General features: G+C 44.1%; 2 protein-coding genes across 5 annotated transcripts in view; one reads left to right on the plus strand and one right to left on the minus strand.

Moving 5' to 3' along the window:
* The window catches only part of ALS2CL (ALS2 C-terminal like), a 36,286-nt gene extending 20,598 nt beyond the window's left edge, over positions 1-15,688 (plus strand). For all 4 annotated transcript variants that reach the window (XM_039726532.1, XM_039726530.1, XM_039726531.1 and 1 more), the window contains 12 exons: positions 974-1,051; positions 3,288-3,412; positions 5,463-5,636; positions 6,387-6,480; positions 7,439-7,596; positions 8,643-8,705; positions 9,293-9,466; positions 10,400-10,442; positions 10,658-10,719; positions 12,544-12,693; positions 14,482-14,578; positions 14,810-15,688. In XM_039726532.1, coding sequence (XP_039582466.1) covers positions 974-1,051; positions 3,288-3,412; positions 5,463-5,636; positions 6,387-6,480; positions 7,439-7,596; positions 8,643-8,705; positions 9,293-9,466; positions 10,400-10,442; positions 10,658-10,719; positions 12,544-12,693; positions 14,482-14,578; positions 14,810-14,872 — 1,281 coding nt within the window. In that variant the 3' untranslated portion in view covers positions 14,873-15,688. The remainder of the gene's footprint in view (positions 1-973; positions 1,052-3,287; positions 3,413-5,462; positions 5,637-6,386; positions 6,481-7,438; positions 7,597-8,642; positions 8,706-9,292; positions 9,467-10,399; positions 10,443-10,657; positions 10,720-12,543; positions 12,694-14,481; positions 14,579-14,809) is intronic.
* A 771-nt stretch (positions 15,689-16,459) lies between these two features.
* Positions 16,460-27,291, minus strand: JMJD4 (jumonji domain containing 4). Its single transcript, XM_039726534.1, has 7 exons — positions 27,183-27,291; positions 25,187-25,673; positions 23,300-23,465; positions 22,011-22,136; positions 20,519-20,786; positions 19,172-19,318; positions 16,460-18,318 (listed from the first exon to the last, which is right to left on the minus strand). The coding sequence occupies exons 2-7, from the start codon at positions 25,443-25,445 to the stop codon at positions 18,007-18,009; spliced, it is 1,278 nt and encodes a 425-aa protein (XP_039582468.1). The 5' UTR covers positions 25,446-25,673; positions 27,183-27,291; the 3' UTR covers positions 16,460-18,006.
* Positions 27,292-27,321: the final 30 nt, after the last annotated feature.

Below are 27,321 nucleotides of genomic sequence, written 5' to 3' on the forward strand. Positions count from 1 at the left end.
GGGGAAAGCAAAGGGAATTGGCATTGGAATAAAAACATCCTTAAAAAAAAAACAACCCTAAAAAAATCCATCCTTTAAAAAAAACCAACAACCCCATTCCCACTTCCCGAATTAGGGAAAAATGGTTTCTATTGGGTTTTATGAGACGTTTTTGATTGAGGTTTTGGGATTTTTTTTTTCTCTTTTTTGAGGTTTTGAATTGGGTTTTATGGGACAATTTTAATGGAGGTTTTGGGATTTTTTTTTTCTCTTTTTTGAGGTTTTGAATTGGGTTTTATGGGACAATTTTAATGGAGGTTTTGGGATTTTTTTTTCTCGTTTTTTTGGGTTCTTTATTGGGCTTTATGGGATATTTTTGGTTGAGTTTTTCAGGGCATTTTCATTCCAGAGGAAAATATTCCAGCTCTGGAAGTGATCCCAGCTGGTTTGGGGATGAAGAAACGTTTGTGCTTAAACTATGGAATAAATCCCAATGGGCAGAAAATTCCCCATGGACAGGAATTATTCCCTGGAATAATTTTTCATGGAATGGGCACATTCCCAACACTACCAGAGCTCTGGGATTTCTCAGGGATTCTAGGGATGCCTCCTGTGCCAGGAGTTGGATTTTGATCCTTCTGATCCCTTTCCCACAGGGAATTCCAGGATTCCACACAGTCACTGTTTTCTTGGAATAATTTCCCAAAGAATTCCCTAAAATATCCAAGTATTAGGATTAGGAGCACCACGAGTTTGACCCTGTGACCCCGTTCCTTTTCCTTGGAAAATCCATGGAATATTTTTGTTGTTCCAAGTTTCCTGACCTCCTCTCCATGGGTTTTTCCTGGAGCTTCTCCCAAACATTAAAGGGAGATGTTTGGCTTAAAAAAAAAAAAAAAATCTTGGAATCTGCATCCCATAAATTTTTCTGGGATGAACTAGAGCAGGTGGGAAGTTCATTTCACGAATTCCCGACCTTTCCTTTTATCCCAAGGGTTCGGGAATTCTGCTCCTGGAAGACAACTCCGTCTACGAAGGGAACTTCACGGAAGAGCTGACATTTGTGGGAAAGGTGGGAATTTTCTCCCTCTCCTCCTGGAATTTCCCATGGATTCATCTCCCAACTTGATTCCTTCCTCCTCTGCTTCTCCCAGCTTCCTAAAAAAACCAATTTTCCAAATTTCTGGAATATTTAGCACAGAAGGAAAGCTGCAGCTGGAGATTTTGGGAATTTTGAGACTAATTTGGGATTTTCATGTTTTATTTACTTCAGGTTTGGTTGGTTTGGGTTTTTTGGGTTGAGTTTTTGGGGTTTATTTTCTTGGGTTTTTCTTGGGTTTTATGGGACATTTCTGGTTGAGGTTTTGGGATTTCTTTTTTCTCTTTTATGAGGTTTTTGTATTCGATTTATGGGACATTTTTAGTTGAGTTTTTGAGGGGTTTTTATTGGGTTTTATGGGATATTTTTGGTTGAGTTTTTGGGTTTTTTTTGGGGGGTTTTATGTTTTTTGGTTTTTTGGGGTTTTTTTTGGTTGGGTTTTTACTGAGTTTTATGGGACATTTTTGATTGTGTTTTTTGGGTTTTGTTTTCTTGTTTTTTGGTTTTTTAAAATTTTTATTGGGTTTTAAGGGATATTTTTGATTGGGTTTTTGGGATTTTTTTTCTCTCTTTTTTTTGTGGGGTTTTTTTTGGGTTTTATGGGACATTTTTGATTGAGTTTTTGTGATTTTTTTTTCCTTTTTTTTTTTTTTGAATGTTTTTATAATTTTTTTGTTGTTATTTTTTGGTTGTCCTTTGCAGCTACACCGGATTTCCTTTTTTATTTTTAAAACAAAACCATTCCAGGGCTTGGGGCCACAGGAAATGATGCAGAACCCGGAGCTGCCGTAACCGAGGCAGCGGAAATTCGGGATTTCACAATCCGGGCCCTGCCCTGACACGTCCCAGCTTTTGTGGTTGGATTCCGACAGAAATCCCTGCTCCAAAGTGTTGAGAAAATCCCCAGGGCAGGGAAAACGAGTTTTCCAGAAATCTGGGATCAGCCTGGCAGGAATTCTGGGAGATGGCACAATTAATGCTCGTTAATTAACGCTAATGAGCTTCGGTAGGAAGAAGAAGAATTTGTCATCACCTTCCTCCTCCAAGGACGTTCCATGCTGAGAAAATGGTGGTGAATCCACTATTTTCTTGGAATGTGGGAATCCCCGGGATGGCAAAATCTGGGAATCCCTGGGAAATCTCCGGGCTGGATTTTAAGGGATCGATTCCAGTGCTGGGATTTTGTGGCAAATCCAGAGAAATCTGGGATTTAGCTGCAGCTGGAAAGTGCTTCCTGCTTTTCTGGCTGGAATTCCAAGCCAGATTTGGGATATTGATTTAGATTTCATTTTTGGGATTTTAGTAATGAATAGAGAATTGAATAATGGAGAGTGGAATAATTATATAAATAAATAATTTAATAGTAAATTCTTTAAAATTAAAGAAATAATAATAAATAGACACTTTATTAATAGAGAATTTAATAGTAAAGAATTTTAAAGTAAATAGAGAATTTAAAAATAAACACAGAGTTTAATAACAAAGAATTTATTAATAAATAGAGAAATAATAAAAAAATTATATAATAAATAAAAAATTTAAGGATGGAAAATTTAATAACAAAGAATTGATAATTAAAATAAGTAGACAATTTATTAATAAAAATTTATGTAATAAATAGAGAATTTAATAATAAAGAATTTAATAATAAGTAGAAAATTTAATAGTACATAGAGATTTAATAATAAAAAATATATATAATAGTGAATTTATATAATAAAATAATTTAATTATCAACAGAGAATTTATATAATCAATAGAGAATTCAATGATAGAGAATTTATGTAATAAAAAGAGAATTTAATAATAGAGAATTTAATAACAAAGAATTTAATAATAATAGAGAATTGAATAGAGAATTGATGTCAAGAAATTGAAATTTTTTAAATTAAAAATTTTAATTTAATTTATAATTCCAGATTTTTCTATAGGGAAAGCTGTCCAGAATGTAATAATAAAAAGAGAATTTAATAATAAATAGATAAAATAAATAGATAATTTAATAATAAATAGATAATTTAATAATAGATGAGAATTTAATAATAAAAAAGAAATTTAATAATAGAAAGTTTAATAACAAATAGAGAATTTAACAACAAAGAATTTAATAATGATTGAGAATTGATGCAGAGAAATTGAACTAAGTAATTATTTTAATTAAAAATGAATAGAATTGGTAATTTTAATTTAATTTATAACTTTTCCGCAGGGCAAGCTCTCCTTGGCCAACGGCTTCGTGCTGGAGGGGACGTTCAGCGCGCGCGGCGGCCGCGGGCTCAGCACCCACGGCGTGCTCAGCACGGCCACCGAGCCCGAGCGGCCGCCGGCCGCCGAGTGAGAGCCGGGATGGGGTCCTGGGGAACGGGGAACTTGGGATCCTCGGGGTGGGATCCTGGGGAACAGGGAACTTGGGATCCTGGGGAATGGGGACCTCAGGATGGGATCCTGGGGAAGGGGATTCTCGGGATGGGGTCCTGGGGAACGGGATCCTTGGGATCCTGGGGAAGGGGATCCTTGGGATGGGATCCTGGGGAACGGGGTCTTTGGGATGGGATCCTGGGGAACGGGATCCTTGTGATCCTGGGGAAGGGGATCCTTGGGATGGGATCCTCGGGATCCTGGGGAAGGGGATCCTTGTGATCCTGGGGAAGGGGATCCTCAGGATGGGATCCTGGGGAATGGGGACCTTGGGATGGGTTCCTCGGGATGGGATCCTGGGGAACAGGGAACTTGGGATCCTGGGAAGGGGATCCTCAGGACGGGGTCCTGGGGAATGGGAACCTCGGGATGGGATCCTTGGGATCCTGGGGAAGGGGGTCCTTGGGATGGGGTCCTGGGGAACGGGGACCTTGGGATAGGATCCTCGGGATCCTGGGGAAGGGGATCCTTGTGATCCTGGGGAAGGGGATCCTCAGGATGGGATCCTGGGGAATGGGGACCTTGGGATGGGTTCCTCGGGATGGGATCCTGGGGAACAGGGACCTCAGGATGGGATCCTGGGGAAGGGGATCCTTGGGATCCTGGGGAAGGGGATCCTTGGGATGGGATCCTTGGGAATGGGGTCCTGGGGAACAGGGTCCTTGGGATCCATGGGAAGGGGGTCCTCAGGATGGGATCCTTGGGATCCTGGAGAAGGGGATCCTCAGGATGGGATCCTGGGGAATGGGAGCCTCGGGGATGGGATCCTTGGGATCCTGGGTAAGGGGATCCTCGGGATGGGATCCTGCAGAACAGGGTCCTTGGGAAGGGGATTGTTGGGATGGAATCCTCGGGAAGGGGGTCCTTACGAATGGGATCCCGCAGACTGGTGTTCTCAGGATGGGATCCTCGGGATCCACAGGAAGGGGATCCTTGGGATGGGGTCCTGGGGAACGGAAACCTCGGGAATGGGATCCTTGGGATCCTGGGGAAGGGGATCCTTGGGATGGATCCTGAAGAACGGGGTCCTTGGGAAGGGGATTGTTGGGATGGGATCCTTGGGAAGGGGGTCCTCGGGAAGGGGATCCTGTGGATTGGTGTTCTCCGGATGGGATCCTCGGGATCCGCAGGAAGGGGATCCTTGGGATGGGGTCCTGGGGAACGGGGTCTTTGGGATGGGATCCTCAGGAAGGGGATCCTGGGGAATGGGTGCCTTGGTGTAGGATCCTGGTGAATGGGGTTCTCAGGATGAGAATCTCAAGATGGGGATGCTGGGGAATGGAGTCCTTGGGAATGGGGTCCTCAGGAACACGATCCTCAGGAAGGTTGTCCTTGGGATGGGATCCTTGGGAAGGGAATCCCTGGGATAGGATCCTGGGGAATGGGATCCTTGGGAACAGGGTCCTTGGGATGGGATCCGTGGGATGGGATCCTTGGGAACGGGGTCCTTGGGAAGAGAATGCTTGGGATGGGGTCCTTGGGATGGGATCCTTGGGAACGGGGTTGTCCGGATCCTCAGGAAGGGGATCCTGGTGAATGGGTCCTTGGGATGAGATCCTTAGGATGGGATCCTTGGGAATGGAGTCCTTCGGATGGGATCCTGAAGAACAGGGTCCTCGGGAATGGGGTCCTTTGGATGGGATACTTGGAGTCCTCTGGATGGGATCCTTGGGAATAGGGTCCTCAGGAACGGGATCCTCAGGAACGAGATCCTGGTGAATGGGATTCCTGGGAAGGGGATTCTCAGGAAGGGGATCTTTGGGAACATTGGGAAAGGGATCCTCGGGAATGCTCCAGATCCAGCCCCACAGGCATTCCCAGGAATTGATCCCAATGTGGAAAACATTCCCAACTCTCCCAGCCCTGTGTTTCCATCAAATCCCAGAGAACATTCCCATATTTGAGGGGGAAATCCCCAAGAATTTGGGAAGACCATGGAAAATCCCAATCCTGTGTTGTTTTCCAGCCAGCTGGGCCTCAAGGAATTCCCTGTGGAGAAGAGATGGACGGGAATCTTCGAGCAATTCCAGGAATTCCTCCATTCCGGCTGCAAGGAGGAAATGGAGGAATCTTTCACGGGATTCCATATCCAAACCAGCAAGGAGCTGAGGAAATCCCAGGAATATCTGTTCTGCCAGAGGTACTGAGGGAATCTTGGGAATTCCTGAGGGAATCCAGGGAATTCCTGTTCTGCCAAAGAGAGAATCCTGGGAATTCCTGAGGAAATCCCAGGAATATCTGTTCTGCTAGGGGTACTGAGGCAATCTTGGGAATTCTTGAGGGAATCCTGGGAATTTCTGTTCTGTCAATGTGGGAATCCCGGGAATTCCTGTTCTGCCAAAGGAATAGGAACTTTTACTAAGGGAATTACGGGAATTCCTGTTCTGCTGAAAAAGAAATCCTGGGAACTCCTGTTCTGCCAAAGGTACTGAGGAAATCCCAGGAATCTCTGGGAAAATCCCAGGAATTCCTGTACTGCCAATGAGGGAATCCCAGGAATTCCTTTTCCCCCAAAGAGAAAATCCCAGGAATATCTGTTCTGCCAAAGAGGAAATCCTGGGAATTCCTATTCTGCCAAAGGAACAGGAACTTTTACTGAGGAAATCCTGGGAATTCCTGTTCTGTCCAAGAGGAAATCCCAGGAATTTCTGTTGGGAATGCAGACCCTCATTCCCATCCAGGAGTGTTGTGTAATTCCAAGAATTTTTCAGTTGTTTCCACTTGGGAAAAAGGAGCAGGAGTTTCCCACCTCCGCTGGAATTTTTGCTGCTGAGATTAATCCACATCCATGAAAAATTAATTTGTTGGAATTATTTTAATGCCCCTTTGGAATTTGCCAGTTGGGATTTATCCATGGCTGGTTTTCCCTCCTCAATTCCCATTTTTCCAGAGGTGCTGACGAGATTTCTTGGAAAATTGAGGAGATCCTGGAAGAGCTCGTCCAGCATCAGGAGCCAGAGTCGGTCCAGAGTTATTTGGAGAAGGTGAGAATTGAAATGATTTAATAAAATTATCAAAAATTAATAAAATTTGCATTATTAAAACGACCAAAATACAGGATTTGATGATAAATAATTGAATAACAGAGGATTTATAGATGAAATTATTCCATAGTAGAGAATTTATTAATAAATACAGAATTAAATTTACTAATAAAAGGATTTGTATTAAAAAAAGAGGAATTTAATAATGGAGAATTTAATAATAAATAAGGAATTTATATAATAAACAGGGAATTTCATAATGGATAATTTAATAATAAATAGAGAATTTATAACAAATAGAGAATTTGTATAATCAGTAAATTGAATAATAAAGAATTGAATATTCAATAGAGAATTTAATAATAAAGCATTAATAATAAATAGACAATTTAATTGTGGAGATTTAAATAATAAATTGGGAATTTAATAATAGAAAATGTACTATAATAACTAATTTAGTAATGGAGAATTAATAGATTATTTGATAACGGAGAATTTAAGAATAAATAGACAATTTAGTAATAGAAAATTTATATAGCAGAGAATTTAAGAATAAATAAAGAATTTATATAACAGATAATTTAAAAATAGAGAATTTAATAATAAGTAGAGATTTTAAGAATAAAGAATTTATATAATGGATGGAGATTTTAATAATAAGAGTATTTAAGTAAATAGATAATTTAATAATAAATAGAGAAATTGTTGAAAAACCAGAGAATTTATAGAATAGAAAAATGAATAATAAAGAATTTATCTAATAAATAGAGAGGTTATTTTTCGCTGGAGCACCTTTTGTTCCCTCTGGAATATCCCAGCAAATCCCAGCTGGAAAAGAAAGCAGAGAGCATTTATGGCATCCAGAAGATCCCAAATTCCAGTTGGGAATTCTGAGAGAAATCCAGGTGCCTTTTGGGGCTTTCCCTCTCCTGCTGATCCATGAAATTGGATTTTCCAGGCATTGGAATCTTCCCTGCATCCCTTGGGAAAGCTGCTCAGGGCTCTGACCGTGGCATTCCAGGCAACATATTCCGGGATTGGGGCCAACCGGCACCTGCTGGCCATGGCGCAGGAGGAGGTCAAGTTCTACTCCAAGAAAATTTGGGAATTCTACCAGTGAGTTCAACATGGAGGTTTTCCATGGGGTGGGAGCATGGAGTGGATCTTTGGGATCATGGGATTAGGAGGCGGGACTTATTTGTGTTCCTGTTTTCTTGGGTGTTCTTGGGAATTCTTTGAAATTCTTGGGAGTTCTTCAGAATTCTTGGGAATTCTTTGAAATTCTTGGGAGTTCTTCAGAATTCTTGGGAGTTCTTTGGAATTCTTGGGAATTGTTTAGAATTCTTGAGAGTTCTTTGGAGTTCTTGGGAGTTCTTCAGAATTCTTGGGAATTGTTCGAATTTCTTGGGAATTGTTCAGAGTTCTTGAGAGTTCTTTGGAGTTCTTGAGAGTTCTTCAGAATTCTTGGGAATTGTTCAGATTTTTTGGAAATTGTTCAGAATTCTTGAGAGTTCTTTGGAGTTCTTGTGAGTTCTTTGTAATTCTTGGGAATTGTTCAGAATTCTTGGGAGTTCTTTGGAATTCTTGAGAGTCTTTGGGAGTTCCTGGGAGAGTTGCTTCCTTGAGGTGACAATGTCAATCAGAGCACAAATCCCTGTGGCTGGAAATCCATGACTGAAGGAAAAATGGGATCATGGAATGCTTTGGGTTGGAAATCTCACCCAGCTCCAATCCCTTCCTGCTATCCCAGGTGCTCCAAGCCCTGTCCAACCTCTCCTTGGACTTCCAGGGATCCAGGGGCAGCCACAGATTTTCTGGGAATTCCATCCCAGCCTCCCAGCCAGGAATTCCTGCCTAAAATCCAACCCAAACCATTCCAGGATTCTCTGGGAAATCAAGGCAAAACCCAGCTGCTTTTCCAGAGTGTGTTCGGGAATTCTGACCACTCTGCTCTTTAGAATCCATGGAAATTCTGGAATTCCCAGCCATTCCTGGTGCTTCTGCTGCTCGAGCAGAAACCCCTCAAACACTGCAACAACTCTGCCAGAATTCCAGGGATTTCCACTGATCTTGCACTGGATGCTGGGACAGCTCCTCCTTTGGGGGCACATTATCCTTAAAAAAAAAACAGGGAAGGAATTAATCCTTGTTTTTGTCTCCAGGGGTTTGCTCCGTCTGGCCCTGGAGCGGAAGGGCCGCGCGCCCCCGGAGGACGCGGATCCCAGGTTGGTGGCACCTCTGGAGGTTCCGTGTTCAGATCCCGGTGGGATTTATGAGGGGTCCTGAAATTCAGGAAGTGCTGAGCTCATGTTTGTCTGCTTGAGCCAGGCCTAGTGCCCAGGTTTTTCCCAGTGGCTCCAAAGATCTCCTGGAGCTCCAGGTTGTTCCTGGTGACTCCTGAGATCTGGAGCTCCAGGTTTCTCCCAGTGAATTTCCTGGAGATCTCCTGCTGCTCCAGTTTTTTTCTGGGACTCTGGAGATCTCCTGGAGCTCCAGGTTTCTCCCAGTGAATTTCCTGGAGATCTCCTGGTGCTCCAGGTTTTTCCTGGGACTCCAAAGATCTCCTGGAGCTCCAGGTTTTTCCTGGTGACTCCAGAGATCTGGAGCTCCAGGTTTCTCCCAGTGAATTCTCTGGAGATCTCCTGGTGCTCCAGATCCTCTTGGATCAACTTGTGGCCACCACAACCCAACCGTGCCAAGCTCGGAAGAGCGAAAAACAAGGAGAACCCCTTGGAAATGCCTCTCCTATGGGTTTGGGAATATCCACATGGATTTCCCTGGAAAATCCTGGATTTTTTTCCCTGTTTTCCAGTCTCGGGAAGGGCTCCAGCCTGGTGCTGCCGCTGATCCTGCCTGGATTCTATCCCGAGCTCTCCATGCTCTACATGCTCCAGCACCAGCGGGAGGACGAGCTCTACTGCCAGGGAATCGTGGAGCTCAGCCTCTTCCCGGATATCGAGCTCCTGGAATTCCTGGATGTGCAGAAGTAAGCGGGATTTTTCCATCCCCAGGGAAAATCCCAGAAAGGTTGAGTTGTTTGTTGGATTCATCATTGGTTTTTCCCAGATTTTCGCTGGAGTTTCTCCCAGAATTCCTACTTGGGAATGTTTGGCTGGAAGGAAAATTGGCAATGGAAGAGTGTTGTTATCCCTACTGATCCTCATTTTTGTGTGGAAAGTTCCCAAATTTTTTGTTCTGAATCATCCAGAATTGATAAATATCTTGGAAAAGGAATGTTCATTCCAGGGTATTCCCTGTTAAAATGTGGGAATACTGACTAAAAAGATGGAAAAAATGGAGGCAGGGGTTTCCCTCATCCATTCCTGCTGCTGGATCCACCTCTGGAAGTGATGGAAAACAGCTTGGGAATTTTCCTCCGGGATTTCAGGAGCACAGCAGATCCAAGGTCTCAATTGGATTCCATCCAAAAGAAATGAGAGGAATTGGATCCAAAAGTGCCAAAAATTCTCATGGATCATCCCTGAGGAACGTGAACTCTGATGGGAGCTCCCAGGGAAGCTCCATGGAATGGGATCTCTGAGGGAAGTGGATCCATGGGATGGAATTCCCAGGGAAATGGATCCGTTGGATGGGAGCTCTGATGGAAGTGGATCCATGGGATGGAGGGAAGTGGATCCATGGGATGGAATTCCCAGGGAAGTGGATCCGTTGGATGGGAGCTCTGATGGAAGTGGATCCATGGAGTGGGAGCTTCCAGGGAAATGGATCCATTGGATGGAGGGAAGTGGATCCATGGAGTGGGAGCTCCCAGGTTCCTGATCCAAATCCCACCTGGAGCAGGGCCAGGAGAGGAGCAAGTGGAGCCTCCAAGGCTTTGGCAGCACCTCGGAGGAGGAGATGGAAGAACCGATGGGATTCAGGATGGAATCCATCCTAAATCCCGCTTTTCCCTTTCCAGGCACCTGTGGCCTCTCAAAGATGTCAGCCTGACCTCCAACCAGGTAAGGAAAATGCTTGGAGCCAGCTGGGAATGGGAATGGGACACGGAATCGGGCTTGGATGAGGACAGAGCTTCTCCAAATGAATCCCAGGAATCTGAGCTCCGTGATCAGTTCCCATTCAGAGGCTCTGCCCATGGATTTCCACAGAGATTTTGTGGGATGGCTCTGGAATCTTTGCCCCCAGTATTCCAAAGGTATCCCTGTCTCTTTTCCAGAGGCACTCCCTGATCAAGGATAAATGTTTCCTGTCTGCCACCGAGTGTCTGCAGAAGCTCATGTGAGTCCCTGTCTGGCTCTTGAAATCCAGGGATTTTTTTGGGAAGTGCCAGGAATTGGTACCTGTTTCAAGAGCATTCCCGGGCCATTCCATTCACTATTTAAGGAAGAGTTGTTTGGGATGTGCTTTCTAGTACAAAGTGAATTCCATGGAACTTTTTCCTCCAAAATTCCATGAAGACATCAATAATGAAATCCAGCAATTCCCTGGTCAGCATCTTCACTTCCCACAGATATTCCCTGGGAATATTCCAGCCAGGAATTCCTGGCTGGGAGTGTGGGAGGGGCTGGGATGGAATTCCCAGAGAAGCTGTGGCTGCCCCTGGATCTCTGGAAGTGTCCAAGGCCAGGTTGGACACTTGGAGCCCCCTGGGACAGTGGGAGGTGTCCCTGGCATGGGGTTGGAACTGGATGCTCTTTAGGGTCCCATCCAACCCCAAAAATTCCATGATTCCATGATTTTCAGTTGTTCCAGTTGGGGTTTTGAGGGCATGTCCCATTCCACCCTGGAATATCTCCTGGCCCAATTTTGGTGCCTCTTCTTTCCTCCATCCTTTGGGGCCAATCCATGAACTCCAAATCTCCTGAAATCCTTTCATCCCTAATTTTTTCTTTTTTAAATTCCCACTTTTCCTGGGAAAAATCAACTTTTCCATGGCTGCTTTATCCCGGCAGCACCCCAGTGGATCCCAGGGAGAAGCTGGAGATCCTGCGGATGAGGATCTCCAGGAATGTCCCATTCCATTCTGGAGACACCAGGAGTGTCCTATTCCATATTTCAGACACCAGGAGTGTCCCATCCGATACTGGAGATCCCAGGAATGTCCCCTTCCATATTTGAGCCATCAGGAATGTCCCATCCCATACTGGAGATCCCAGGAATGTCCCATTCCACCCTGGAATATCTCCTGGCCCAACTTTGGTGCCTCCTCTTTCCTCCATCCTTTGGGGCCAATCCATGAGCTCCAAATCTTCTGTCATCCCTAATTTTTTCTTTTTTAAATTCCCACTTTTCCTGGGAAAAATCAACTTTTCCATGGCTGCTTTATCCCGGCAGCACCCCAGTGGATCCCAGGGAGAAGCTGGAGATCCTGCGGAAGAGGATCTCCAGGAATATCCCATTCCATATGGGAGACACTAGGAATGTCCCATCCAATATTGGAGACACCAGGAATGTCCCATCCGATATTGGAGACACCAGGAATGTCCCATTCCATATTTCAGACACCAGGAATGTCCCATCCGATATTGGAGATCCCAGGAATGTCCCATTCCACCCTGGAATATCTCCTGGCCCAACCTCGGTGCCTCCTCTTTCCTCCACCCTTTGGGACCAATCCATGAGCTCCAAATCTTCTGTCATCCCTAATTTTTTCTTTTTTAAATTCCCACTTTTCCTGGGAAAAATCAACTTTTCCATGGCTGCTTTATCCCGGCAGTACCACAGTGGATCCCAGGGAGAAGCTGGAGATCCTGCGGAAGAGGATCTCCAGGAATGTCCCATTCCATATTTCAGACACCAGGAGTGTCCCATCCAATATTGGAGACACCAGGAATGTCCCATCCGATATTGGAGATCCCAGGAATGTCCCATTCCATATTTGAGCCATCAGGAATGTCCCATCCCATACTGGAGATCCCAGGAATGTCCCATTCCACCCTGGAATATCTCCTGGCCCAATTTTGGTGCCTCCTCTTTCCTCCACACTTTGGGGCCAATCCATGAGCTCCAAATCTCCTGAAATCCTTTCATCCCTATTTTTTTTTTTAATTCCCACTTTTCCTGGGAAAAATCAACTTTTCCATGGCTGCTTTATCCCGGCAGCACCACGGTGGATCCCAGGGAGAAGCTGGAGATCCTGCGGAAGACCTACGAGGAGCTGGAGCGCACGGTGTCGCGGCTGCGGGGCGCGGATTTCCGGCTGTCCATGGACGATCTCCTGCCGCTCCTCATGTTCGTCGTATCCCGAGCCAAGTGAGTGGAATTTGGAATATTTCCGGGTGGAAGAATTCCAATGAAAACCTTTGGGATTTGGGGTTGGATGTGTTGGGTTTGGTTTTTTTTTTTTTCCCCCAGAGGCGTGGTTGGGTTTTTGGGATATAAAGTGCTGATGGAATTCTGGAGTGGTCGTGTTTTATCCCAAAGGATATTTCATGGAAAATCAGATTCCTTTAATCCCAGAATTCCAGAATGTCTGTGTCTTATCCCAGACAATATTTCATGGAAAATCAGATTCCTTTAATCCCAGAATTCCAGAATGTCTGTGTCTTATCCCAGACAATATTTCATGGAAAATCAGATTCCTTTAATCCCAGAATTCTGGAGTGTCCGTGTCTTATTGCAAAAATATTTCATGGAAATGAGATTCCTTTTATCCCAGAATTTCAGAGTTTTTGTGTTTTATCTCAGACCATATTCCAGGGTTTTCATGGAAAATCAGATTCCTTTTATCCCAGAATTCCAGAATGTCCATGTTTTATCCCAAAGACTATGTCATTGAAATGAGATTCCTTTTATCCCAGAATTCCGGAGTCTTTGTGTCTTATCTCAGATCATACTCCAAGGTTTTCATTAAAAATCAGATTCCTTTTATCCCGGAATTCCAGAGTGTCCATGCCTTATCCCAAAGGATATTTAATGTAAAATCAGATTCCTTTTATCCCGGAATTCCAGAGTGTCTGTGTCTTATCCCAAAGGATATTTCATGGAAATGGGATTCCTTTTATCCTGGAATTCCAGAGTGTCTGTGTCCTATCCCAAAGGATATTCCATGGAAAATCAGATTCTTTTTATCCCAGAATTCCAGAGTGTCCATCTCTTATCCCATAGAAAATTGGAATAGTGGGAGGTCCCTGGCCATGGATCATCTTTAAGGACCTTTCCAACCCCAAACACTCTGGAATTCTGGGATTCCTACAGGAATTTTCCATCCTCAGCGGGATCTGGGATTCCTTTGGGAGATGAGGAATCCAAAATTCCATCCAGCAATTGGAATGTCCTATGGATGGATCTGGAATTTTCTTGGGATGGAGCATCCCAAGTTGTGGCTGCTCCATCCCATCCTGGAATTCCAGAGTGTCTGTGTTTTATCCCAGACAATATTCCAGGGTTTTAATGGAAAAAGTGATTCCTTTTATCCTGGGATTCCAGAGTGTCTGTGTCCTATCCCAAAGGATATTCCATGGAAAATCAGATTCTTTTTATCCCAGAATTCCAGAGTGTCCATCTCTTATCCCATAGAAAATTGGAATAGTGGGAGGTCCCTGGCCATGGATCATCTTTAAGGACCTTTCCAACCCCAAACACTCTGGAATTCTGGGATTCCTACAGGAATTTTCCATCCTCAGCAGGATCTGGGATTCCTTTGGGAGATGAGGAATCCAAAATTCCATCCAGCAATTGGAATTTCCTATGGATGGATCTGGAATTTTCTTGGGATGGAGCATCCCAAGTTGTGGCTGCTCCATCCCTGGAAGTGTTCCTGGTGGGAAACGCTTGGAAAAAATTGGGATAATGGGATGTCATGGGTCATCCTGAAGGAGCTTTCCAACCCCAAACACTCCGGGAATCTGGGATTTTGGGATTCTGAAGTTCTGGGATTCCGGGATTCTGGAATTATGAAATCCCAAACCCCTCCAGCAGATCCGGAGGCACCAGCAATCAGCATCGGAATTCCGGAGTTTCCCTCCTCCTCTCCAAAATTCCAACCCTTCCACGTGCCCTGAGATTTTTTCCCTGATTTTGGGATTTGTTTTTCCATAGGATCCAACACCTGGGAGCTGAAATCCATCTGATCCGGGATTTGATGGATCCGACCAACCAGGGAGGAATGTTGGACTTCCTGCTGACGGCACTGGAGGTGAGGGAAATTTTCCAGGAATTCCAGCAAAATTCCAGTTTTTCTGGAATGGAATTTTTGGGATTTTATTCCCTTGTTAAACTGGAAAAAAATTCTAATCCCTAATTTTGGACAGATTGAATTCTGTTGGAATTCTCTTTGGGATCAGCAGGGATTCTCTGCCTGCTGCAGCTTGGATTTGATGCCAGAATTCCCAAATTTTTCCCTAATTTTTGTCTCTTCTCTCCCCAGTCATGCTATGAACACATCCAGAGGATCCGGCTCCATCCAAAGGAGAACTCCCACCGCTCCTGATCCATAGGGAAAATCTGAATTTTCCCGAATTTTCTGGACCAAACCCCACTGGAAAAAGTGGGAATTTTATCCCTGGCTGCCTTTAAAGGGAAGAATTCCTCCCCAGCCGAGGTTTTCCTGATCCCAAAAACACTGGAAGGGCTGGAATTTTCATCTCCAAGGTTTTTGGGGTTTTTTTTTTTTTAGTTTTATCCCCATTTCCTGCAAATAATTCCTGGGAAAAATCTCCTTTTCCTGCTCGGGATGGGGGTTTTATTTTTGCACTGGAGAATTCCCAGAAAAAGAAGGAATTTCTTTGGGAAATTTTTAATAGGATTTCTTGGACTGGGAAGGAGATCTCATCCCAAAACTCCTAAAAATTCCTGGAATGAGAGGAGATTTTTCCCAACACTCCTTTTGCTACTTTTCCCAACTCAGGAACTTCTCCAATTCCATTTGGAAGCTGCTATTCCCAAAATTCCCGATTTTTTCCATGCTCCAAGATTTTTATTTATCCTTGGGAGACCTCAGGGGTGATCCCACACCTTGGATAATCCTGTGTTTCTTTGGAATTCTGGAGGGCTTGGGGAAAAAACATGGATTTTCCCCAGATTTTGGGAAAGTCTGGGAGAACAACCAGAAATTATGGAATAAAAACTCCAGTCCCAGCTGGATTTGTGCCCTGCCAACCCTGGAGGTGCTTTGTGCTCCGAGCTGGAATTTCCCTTGGGAAAAGGAAAATCTGGGATATTCCCAATGGATATCTGGGATATTCCCGATGGATATTTGGGATGCTGTTCCCAGCATCCCAAAATAATCTAAAAATAGCAAAAAAAATCTCATTTTTTACAGATTTTATCCTGCTTTTTTCATTCTTCCTGGCAATTTTTTCCTTATCCAGGAAAACAAAACTTCCCAAGTTTTTTCCAGCTGTTTTCCCCAAGTTTTCCTGATTTTCTAAATTAAGGAAAGTGCTCCTTGGTATTTTTGGAAATGAAGAACTGGAATTCCAAAGCTTTCAAAAAATGGGATTTTTGTCATTTTTCCCTTGGGATTTCTTAACTTTTCCAAGGAATTTTTTGCCTCATCCAGGTGACTCTGGGAAAACAAAACCCCCCAGGTTTTTTCCTCCCATTTTCCCCAAATTTTATAATTTAATAAATAACAGATTAATTACAAGAATTAATATGTTAATGAGAGAATCCCATGGAAGTTTAACAGGAATTTTTATTGAAGTAAAATTCTTGGAAATTTGAAGAAATTCCAGGATCCACGTGCTCCTTCTTTTCCATTCTTCTTTGTTTTCAGGAATTTAGGAATCTTCTAAATGAAGGAAAAGTGGATCCTTGAGATTTTTGGGAATGAAGAATTGAAAGTCCAAATAAATGGGATTTTAAAAAAAAATAAATGGGATTTTTGTCATTTTTCCCAGGAATTTCTTCATTTTTCCAAGGATTTTTTTTGCCTTATCCAGGTGACTCTGGGAAAACAAACCCCCCCCCCCAGTTTTTTTCCTCCCATTTTCCCCAAATTTTATCCCTTAATAAATAACAGATTAATTACTATATTAACTAATTAAGAATTAATATATTAATGAGAGAATCTGACTGGAAGTTTGCCAGGAATTTTTATTTAAATAAAACTCTTGGAATTTTGAAGATTCCAGGCTCTGCGTGCTCTTTATTTCAGTCCTTGTTGTCTTCAGGAATCCGGGAATTTCCTAAATTAAGGAAAAACGGCTCCTTGATATTTTTGGGAAGGAAGAAAAAATGCAAAATTCCTACTGCAAAAGGACATGCAAAGTGCAGGAGGGGTAAAAATTCCAAGGAATTCAAGGAAAACGAGGTGGATTTTCAGTTTGACTTCCTAAAACTTCCCGAAATTCCAAGTTTTTCTTGGTTTTGATTCCGGGAAGAATTCAAGCCAGGCCTGAAGGTAACAGTGTGCAGCCATTTGTGCTTCCAGGTTTTTGATTTTTCCAAGGAAAAGCAGGAGAGGGGAGGTTCCACTGGGAATATTCTGGGTGGGAATTGTGCTGTGGAAGCGTGCAGGAGGTGCTGGATCCACAAGAAAATTCCACGAGGAATTTTCTCCCTGAGTGCCTGCTCAGAATCCTAAAAAAAATTGTGATTTTCCTTTAGCTGGGATGTTTTTTTTCCCCTAATTCCTCCAAACCACTCAGAACTTTCCTGATCTTTCCTGGAGGGAATTCTTGAGCTTGGGATAGAGTGTGGAATTTTGGGAGCACATTCCCATTCCTGTTGTTTGTTGGGATGAGTCAAGGCAGGTTTTGCTTGGAGTTGAATTAAATTAAATTTAATCCTGAGCGTCTCAGCTTTGGAAATCCCACTTTGGAAGACAGGGAATCAACATTCCCAAATCCAGGCTTCAGCTCAAGCTTCCGTAGAATTCACCGCTGGAATTCCTTAAAAAATGATGGCAAAGCTGAGCTGCACCTGGAAGAGCAGAGGTTTTAACAAAGCTGAGCTTAAGCACAGGGAATTTGCTTCATTCCAACAGCAGATGATCCAGAGGGAATTTTTTCCCTGAGTGATGCTCAGAATCCTAAGGAAGTTCGGGATTTTCCTTTGGCTGGGATGGTTTTTTCCCTAATTCCTCCAAACCACTCAGAACTTTGGGAATGTTCTTCCTCCTTTCCAGATGTTCTCCCTCTTCTCAGTGGAGTAAAGCTCTTGTCCAAGTCCATTTCCTCCAAACCCTTTGGAAAAAGCCTTGGAAAAGCAGGAATTCAGAGCAGGGCCGTGTCTATGGCCGATTCCAGGTGCTGGCTCCAGCTCAGGCTTCCATGGAATTCACCAGCTGGAATTCCCTAAAAAAAGGATGGCAAAGCTGAGCTGCATCTGGAAATAGGAGAGGTTTTAACGAAGCTGAGCTTAAGCACAGGGAATTTGCTTCATTCCAACAGCAGATGATCCAGAGGGAATTTTTTCCCTGAGTGATGCTCACAATCCTAAGGAAGTTTGGGATTTTCCTTTGGCTGGGATGGGTTTTTCCTTAATTCCTCCAAACCACTCAGAACTTCTGGAATATTCTCCCTCCTTTCCAAATGTTCTCCCTCCTCTCAGTGGAGTAAAGCTCTTGTCCAAGTCAATTTCCTCCAAACTCTTTGGAAAACATCTTGGAAAAGCGGGAATTCAGAGCAGGGCCGTGTCTATGGCCGACTCCAGGTGCTGGAGCAGAGCCTCCGGAGAAGGAGACAGGGAAGTCAGATCCAGCTTCCGGAAATCCTCGTTAGCGCTTAACGAGCTCAGCACCTTCACCGTCCTCTTCAGGTCGAACACGGCGTGCAGCATTCCCAGGGTGGAAATGGCGGCTTTGGAATTGTTCTGGGATGAGGATTCCTCATCCAGGCCCTTCTCCAGGATGGAAATCCGGTTTTCTGCGATGACTTTGAGGAAGTTGTAGAATTCCTTGTAGTCGATGCCCGTGCAGGATTTCATGATCAGCTAAAGGGGGGAAATGGAGTGAAAATGGGAATGACAGCAGGAAAAATCCAGGGAAAAATCCCTAAAATTGGATTTTATGAAGTTGGGAATTCTTTGGAATCATAAATAATTATGTTTAATCATTTTTTCATTGGAATTGCTTCTGGAGCCAAAGACACCGGTTTTTTCCCAAATATTCATTTGGGAAACCCAAGGAAGGGAACAACTTCCAGAAATAAACTTTGTTTTTTTCCCAAATATTCATTTTTGGAAGGAAATCAACCCAAGGAAGGGAACAACTTCCAGAAATAAACTTGGAATTTTATTTATCCAGAAGATTTTGGAAGGAATTTCACCCACCCTCTTCCTCATGGAATTTTGGTTGGATTATGGAGTTTGGTCTTTTGGATTCTTTCCCAGCTCCAAGCATCCAGGGGCAGCCACAGCTTCTCTGGGAATTCTATCCCAGCCAGGAATTCCTTCCCAAAATCCCATCTAAATCCCCATTTTTCCAATGGGAAGCCATTCCCTGTGTCCTGTCATTCCATGCTTATCCCAAATCCCTCTCCAGCTTTTCTGGAGCTTCTTTAGGCTCTGAGGTTTCTCCCTGGAATTTTCCCTTCTCCAGGGGAACATTCCCAGCTCTCTTGATCCTGAAGTTTTCCATCTTTCCAACCAACATTCCAACCTGGACACAGCCAATAACCAGAAGCAATTCCCACACTTTGACAGGGAACATTCCCAAACTTTTATAGGGAATATTTCCCAACAAAACAAACCCGTCCCCAACTCCTACTTCCTTAAAAACTAGGGAAATTCTGCTCCAATAACCCTGGAATTCCAGCTCCCGGGATAATCCGGGATCGGGATGTACCTGGCACTGGAGGTGCCAATCGTCCATGGGATCTTTCCATTGGCTGATTTCCCTCTGGACGGCTGCCAGCTCATCCTGCAGGAAGCACCACATGACGGCCACGTTGCAGCCGTTGACCCAGTTGTGGTTGATGGAGATGGTGTCTTCCTGAGGGAAAAGTTTGGGAAAATCCATGGATAATTAGTAGTTAGTCACTAATTAAGTTATTAGGGATGAGAATATGGAATGTGCCGCTCCAAAAATCCTATTCCTGAGCAACCCAAGATGTCCCTCATTCCCAAAACACTTCCACTGACCGAGCTGTGGATGATGGAAATGCTGTTTTCCTGAGGGAAAAGTTTGGGATAATCCATGGATAATTAGTAATTAGTCAATAAAGAAATTATTGGGGATGATAATATGGAATTTGCTGCTCCAAAAATCTGATTCCTTCTTTAGAAACCTAAAATGTCCCTCATTCCCAAAACACTGCCACTGACCCAGCTGTGGTTGATGGAAATGGTGTTTTCCCAATAAATAAATTATTGGGGATGATAATATGGAATGTGCCGCTCCAAAAATCTGATTCCTTCTTTAGAAACCCAAATTGTCCCTCATTCCCAAAATGCTGCCGCTGACTCAGTTGTGGTTGATGGAGATGGTGTCTTCCTGAGGGAAAAGTTTGGGATAATCCATGGATAATTAGTAATTAGCAACTAATTAAGTTATTAGGAATGACAAAATGGAATGTGCCACTCCAAAAATCCCATTTTAAAGGATTTTAAGGATCATCCCATTCCATGGGCAGGGACATTTCCCACTATCCATGGTGCATGGTGCTCCAAACTGGAATTCCTCCTTCCTGGGAAGGATTTTCATGCTTTTCTATTCCTTTTTCCTGGGATCTTCCTCCTCCTCCTCCTCCTCACCCCAATTCTATGCCATGGAATTTCTGGAATGGTTTGAGTGGGAAAGGACCTTAGGGATTATCCCATTCCCACCATGCCAGGATGCTCCAAACTGGATTTTCTCCTTTTTGGGAAGGATTTTCATCCTTTCCTCTTCCTTTTTCCCGGGATCTTCCTCCTCCTCCTCATCCCAATTCTATGCCATGGAATTCTTGGAATGGTTTGAGTGGGAAAGGACCATTCCCACTCCCTCAAAGTGCTCCAAGCCTCATCCAAGCTATCCTTGGACACTTCCAGGGATGGAGCTTCTCTGGGAAAACCATTCCAAACCATTCCTTCCCAACCAGGAGAACAGATCAACCTTTTCCCAGAAAATCCCAGTTTCCATCCATCCCAACAAAACCTTTGAGATCCCACTTCCCGATCCAAGAGCAATTCCCAGCAGGATCCATTCCCTCACCAGGTTATAAACCTGGTGGTGCCACCCGCTGGGAATGAAGACGATCTCTCCGGCTTCCTGGAGGATTTCCAGAGGGGGTTGGCTCTGGCTGTAGCGCGGATAAATCCTCCTATCCCGAAGATCCGGAGCCGTCACATCAAAGGGGAGATTCCCGTGGCGATCCTTCAGGAATTCCTCCTGTCCCGCGGGATACAGGAGCCATTTCTTCCTGCCACAGACGTTGGCTGACCAGCTGTAGGAGCGGAAGACGTCGGCGTGGAACGGCGTCCTGGGAAAAATCAGGGATGGGTGGGAATCAACCCCAAAAAAATTCCAACAGGGATTTGAGTCATTGTGAGGCTGAGGTGCTGATCCCAAAATTCCTCATGGAATTTTGGTTGGATTATGGACTTTGGCTAATAAAAAACAACTATATGGATACTGATCCCAAAATTCCTCAAGAAATTTCAGTTGGATGATGGGGTTCTGGTTATTAATAGGGCATTATGTGGATACTGATCCCAAAATTCCATAAGGAATTTCAGTTGGATTGTGGAGTTTTGTCTATTAAAAAGCCACTGTATCCATACCAATCCCAAAATTCCTCGTGGAATTTTGGTTGGATAATGTAATTTGGCTATTAAAAGGCCACTATATCCATCCTGATCCCAAAATTCCATAAGGAATTTCGGTTGGATTATGGCGTTTTGGCTATTAAAAAGACACTGTATCCATACCAATCCCAAAATTCCTCAAGGAATTTTGGTTGGATTGTGGAGTTTTGGCTATTAAAAGGCCACTATATCCATACCAATCCCAAAATTCCTCAAGGAATTTTGGCTGGATAATGCAATTTGGCAGTTAAAAGGCCACTACATCCATACCGATCCCAAAATTCCATTATAAAATTTCAGTTGGATTATGGAGTTTTGGCCATTAAAAAGCTACTGTGTCCACACCAATCCCAAAATTCCATATGGAATTTTGGTTGGATTATGAAGTTTTGGCTATTAAAAAGACACTGTATCCATACCAATCCCAAAATTCCTCCAGGAATTTTGGCTGGATTATGGAGTTTTGGCTATTAAAAGGCCATTGTATCCATCCATATGGATACTGATCCCAAAATTCCTGATGGAATTCTGGCTGGATAATGGAGTGTTTTATATCCTCTGTGCTGCTCTTTAATTTATCCCAAAAATCCCTTACAGGCAGGGAATTCAGATAAAAACACCCCAAATGCAACTTTAGAACCAACACTGGGCTGGAATTTTCACCTGGAAAACCCTGGAGTTATCCCTGCACATTCCAAGTGGCTGATCCCAAGGGAATTTCTCCTCTAATCTCCCAGATCCTTTTATTTTTTGTGGGCACAATTTGGGGTTTTCCCTTTTCCCTCCCATCCAGAGCCAGCTGGGACACTGGGAGACCTGCCTAGTTATCCTGAGGGACAATGGGATAATTTCCTGGGATATTCAGCTGGAAAAGGAATTTTTTGGGATGAGAGCCTTACCAGGATCCCTTGGGTCCCATGTAGACGAACCTAAAATCATCCACGGCCACGGCATCCCAATATTCGTTGAGCCAATCCGAGGAAAAATACACGGGAGTGGTGTAAACATCCTGCTCTGGGAAAGCTCTGGAAAACACAAAGGCTTGGAAAAGCAGCTCAGGAAAACAGGATCCCCCAAATGCAGTGGGAAGAGCAAGGTGGATCCTTTAGGATGGAATTCCAGGGGCTTGGGGTGGGAGGGAGTTGAAGGAGCAGTTTATCCCAAATTTTCACTATCCCAGATTGTTCCAGGCTGGTCTTGGGCACTTCCAGGGATTCAAGGGCAGCCACGGCTTCTCTGGGAATTCCATCCCAACCCCTCCCCATTCCCACAGGGAAAATTCCTTCCCAAGGCTCTTTTCCAGCTGGAGAAGGAAAGGCAGAGCTGGGGGAAGGCAACTCGAAGGAGTGGGAATGTTCCCAAAAAGCCAGTGGATACAAAAGGATCCCAAATCCAACATGGCCATGGAATAATCCCAACTCAAATCCCAATCCAGGTCTGACTGTGGGAGCTGTTCCAACGCCATTTTCCATAGGGAGAAAACATGGAATGGTTTGGGTGGGAAGGGACCTTAAGGATCATCCCATTCCATGGCCAAGGACAATTCCCACTGTCCCAGGTGATCCAGCCTGGCCTTGGGCACTTCCAGGGATCCAGGGGCAGCCACAGCTTCTCTGGGAATTCCAGCCCCTCCCCACCCTTCCAGCCAGGAATTCCGGCCCAAACTGAGTTTAAATGGATCTTGAGCTTGGAATAAAAGCTGGGAATTAGGCTGAGGCAATATCAGGGATTTTAGGAAATCAGGATTTTTGGAGCTGGAGGCCAAGGCTTTGGAATCCCTCCGGGAATGCTGGAATATTTTCCCTCTGTGCTGATGCTGAGCTCGTCTGCTTTGCCTCAAAATCCCAACTGGAACAATTCAAAATCATGGAATTTTTGGGGTTGGATGGGATCCTAAAGAACATCCAGTTCCAACCCCATGCCAGGGACACTTCCCACTATCCCAGGGTGCTCCAAGCTGGCTTTGAGCACTTCCATGGATGGAGCAGCTTCTCTGGGAATTCCATCCCAGCCAGGAATTCCTTCCCAAATTAAGTGGGAAGCCATTCCCTGGGTCCTGTCATTCCATGCTTATCCCAAATCCCTCTCCAGCTTTTCTGGAGCTCCTTAAGGCTCCGAGGATTCCGGGGATCCTTCCCTTCTCCAGAGGAGCATTCCCACTGCTGGCGAGTTGGGAATGAGCCCAGACCTGCTCAGGTGCCAGTCCTTGAGGTAGAGGCAGCCCCGGGAGGAGCGGTAGCCGTTCCTGATGTATTCCCGCCAATATTCCACGTATTCCTTGAAGGGCAGCTGCTCCTTGGGGTTGGAATTGTATTCCTTGACATCGCAGTTGGCAACGGGCACCACGGCTTCTCCTGGAATTACAAATCCCTCGGGAGTTTTCCTTGGGAATGAGGAGGATTCATCAAATTGTCTCCACTTCAACCTCATTCCTAAGGAATTCTGGGCTTCAAATGTTCTGAAGGAACCATCCCAATCCCAGAACCATCATTCCAAGGAATTACAAATCCCTTGGGAATGAGGAGGATTCATCAAATTGTCTCCACTTCAACCTCATTCCTAAGGAATTCTGGGCTTCAAATGTTCTGAAGGAACCATCCCAATCCCAGAACCATCATTCCAAGGGAATATGATCCAGAAATTAAAAATCCCTCAGGAATTTTCCCTGGGAATGAGGAGGATTCATCAAATCATCTCGCTCAAGCTCATCCCCATGGAATTCCAGGCTTCAAATATTCCAAAGGAATATTCTATATCCCAGAGCCATCATTCCAGGGAAACAAAATCCAGGAATTACAAATCCCTCAGGAATTTTCCCCGGGAATGAAGAGGACTCGTAAAATCACCTCACGCGAGCTCATTCCTGCAGAATTCCGGGTTTCAAATATTCCAAAGGAACATTCCCAATCCCAGAACCATCATAAAAGGGGAACACAATCCAGGAATTACAAATCCCTTGGGAATCCTCTGCAGGAATGAGGAGGATCCATCAAATCACCTCCCTCAAGCTCATCCCTGTGGAATTCTGGGCTTTAAATATTCCCAAGGAACCATCCCAATATTCCAGGGAAACACCATCCAAATCCACAGTGTTTATTTTAAGTGACCTGGATTTTCCTGCTGTGTATTCCACGTGCCCCAAATTTTCCTGGTTTTCCTTTGCTGTGACCTGAATTTTTCATTTTTTTCTTTAAAGGGAATTTTTTCCTTAAATCCGTTAGGAGGAGGTGTTGATTAGGACTGAATCCTTTGGGATTTGGAATAATTAAATTATCCACGATTTAAAATTTATTTAAATAATAAATGATAAAGATAATTTGATAATTAAAGATAAATGAAATAATTAAAATTATAAATGATAAAGAAAATTTGGGAATAAATTTCAGCTCGGAATCTGCGAACCAAACTGTGAAGAAATGGGAAAAATCCATGGATTAATTTTGGACAAAAGCTTGGAATTTGGGGTTTGTTAGTGCTTTTATCCCTAAAATTCAATCCTAAAAAGCTGAATCCTTTCGGATTTGGAATAATTAAATTCTCCAAGATTTTAAATTTATTTAAATATAAATAAAAAATAAAATTTGTGAATGAATAAATGGAAAAAAAATTCCATGTATTAGTTTAGGAAAATTTTGGAATTTTGGTTTTTTTTAGTGCTTTTATCCCTAAAATTCAGTCCTAAAAAGCTGAATCCTTAAGGATGTGGAAAAAAAATCTCAGGATTTACCAAACTTCTGCAGGAGATGCTCAAAGTTGGGTTTTCCATAGAAAAAAAATCCAGGGATTAATTTAGGATAAAAACTTGGAATTCAGGGTTTTTTAAGTGCTTTTATCCCTAAAAGTCAATCCTAAAAAGCTGAATCCTTTAGGATTTGGAATAATTAAATTCTCCAAGATTTTAAATTTATTTAAATATAAATAAAAAATAAAACGAGGAAATGAATAAATGGAAAAAAATCCATTTATTAGTTTAGGAAAATCTTAGAGTTTTGGGGTTTTTTTAGTGCTTTTATCCCTAAAATTCAGTCCTAAAATACTGAATCCTTTAGGATTTGGGAAAACTCCCAGGACTTACCAAACTTCTGCAGGAGATGCTCAAAGTTGGGTTTCCCATCCCACGTCACCCAATTTTTCCTGCTGCCCCAATCCTCGGTGAACTTGGCCGAGAAAATGCAGGGATGGTTGGGAATGAGATAATCCCGGAAAAAATCGGAATAAGTGAAGGAATCTGCTTTGTCAATAAAATCCACGTGGCCCCCGGGGAGAGCACGCGGAGAAGAATTCCCAAAATCCCGGAAAAAAGCGGTGGAACAGGCAAAGGTTGCTCTGTCCATGCAGGCTGGAAAAAAATTCCTGGCTGAGCCAAGGAATTTGGAAAAATAATCCCAAAAAAATCCCTGTTAAAAATGGTGTTTGAGGCTTTAAAAGTGTGGAAAATCATAGAGAAATTGATGGGAATGAAGAGTGTTGGGATAATTTGGATTTTCCATGGTTTTGGGGGTAGCTGGGAAATGGATGGCTTTTTTTGGATGCTTACTCCTCTTGTCAGAGCTGGTTCTGTCCTAAAAGAGCAGGAAAAGAAAATTTCAGTGGGATATTTCCAAGGAATTCATGAATTGAAGGGGTGGAGGGAAAGAAATTCCTGAAATATTTGGGAAAATGCTGATTGCTCTGGGATCATCCCTTTGTTCCCAGGTCTGGCACCTCCCACTTCCCCGCAGAGTTTTTCCATGGATTTGGAGCAATCAAAGGATAAAAATAGGGGGAGAAATGGGGGAAAAAAAACGAACCAAAAAAAAAACAAACCCAAAAAAAGAGGGAAGGGGAAGGCTGAGCACAGAGGGAATAAAGGAAAGAGGCTGCAGGGATGGGATTTGGGAAACACCGAGCAGGATAAAAATAGGGGGAGAAATGGGGAAAAAAAAACAAAACAAAAAAAAACCCCAAAAAAAGAGGGAAGGGGAAGGCTGAGCACAGAGGGAATAAAGGAAAGAGGCTGCAGGGATGGGATTTGGGAAACACCGAGGGAAAAAGGGATTTAGGGATCTCTAGGAGGGAATTCCCCCCTCACAGAACTCCAAATATCGGGGTTAAGGAACATCCATGAGGGAATTTTCCCTCACAGAGCTCCAAGGGAATATGGGAATTAAGGAACCTCCATGAGAAAATTCCTCCCTCCCAGAACTCCAAGGAAACACCAGGATTAAGGGACATCCATGAGGGAATTTTCCCTCAGAGATCTCCAAGAGAATATTGGAATTAAGGGAAATCCATGAGGGAATTCCTCCCTCAGAGATCTCCAAGGGAACACCGGGATATCACAGTGAGATTAAATGATTCCCATAATGGAATTCTCCCCTCACGGAGCATATGGGAATGAAGGGAATTCCATAAGGGAATTTCTTCCTCACAGTTTCAAGGGAATATGGAAATTGTGGAATATCAATGAGGGAATTCCTCCCTCACACATCTCCAGGGATATGGCAGTGGGATTAAAGGATTTCCATGAGGGAATTCCTCCCTCACAGAGCACCAAGGGAATATCGAAATTAAGGAACATCCATGAAGGAATTCTTCCCTCGGAGATCTCCAAGGGAACATGGGAATTAAGGGAAATCCATGAAGGAATTCCCCCCTCACAGAGCTCCATGGGAACACTGGGATATGGCGGTGGGATTAAAGGATTTCCATGAGGGAATTCCTCTCTCAGAGATCCCCAGGAGAATGTCAGAATTATGGAACCTCCTTGAGGGAATTCCCCCCTCAGAGATCTCCATGGGAACACCGGGATTAGGGAACCTCCATGAGGGAATTCCCCCCTCAGAGATCTCCATGGGAACACCGGGATTAGGGAACCTCCATGAGGGAATTCCCCCCTCAGAGATCTCCATGGGAACACCGGGATTAGGGAACCTCCATGAGGGAATTCCCCTCACGGCTCTCCCCGGTGTGGGGGGGAGGACCCGGACACCACAGGGCGTCGCACACGCCATCCCCACCTCGCTGCCCCGTCCCACCCGCACCGTCGCTGCCCGCAGGAACCGGGAGCACCCCGAAGGAGCCACACTCACCCCCGCCCCTCGCGGGGCAGCCCCGCGGCGCGAATGGCGGCGTCGGCGGCGACAATGAAAGGCTATGGCGGGCGCCGCCGGAACCTCTGCGTCGGGCGGGTGGGGGCCGGGGGGGAGGCGAAAAGCGGAGCGCAGCGGC

This window comes from Passer montanus, unplaced genomic scaffold (genome assembly GCF_014805655.1).
Source record: "Passer montanus isolate IOZ18808 unplaced genomic scaffold, ASM1480565v1 scaffold59, whole genome shotgun sequence".
Lineage (NCBI taxonomy): Eukaryota > Metazoa > Chordata > Aves > Passeriformes > Passeridae > Passer > Passer montanus.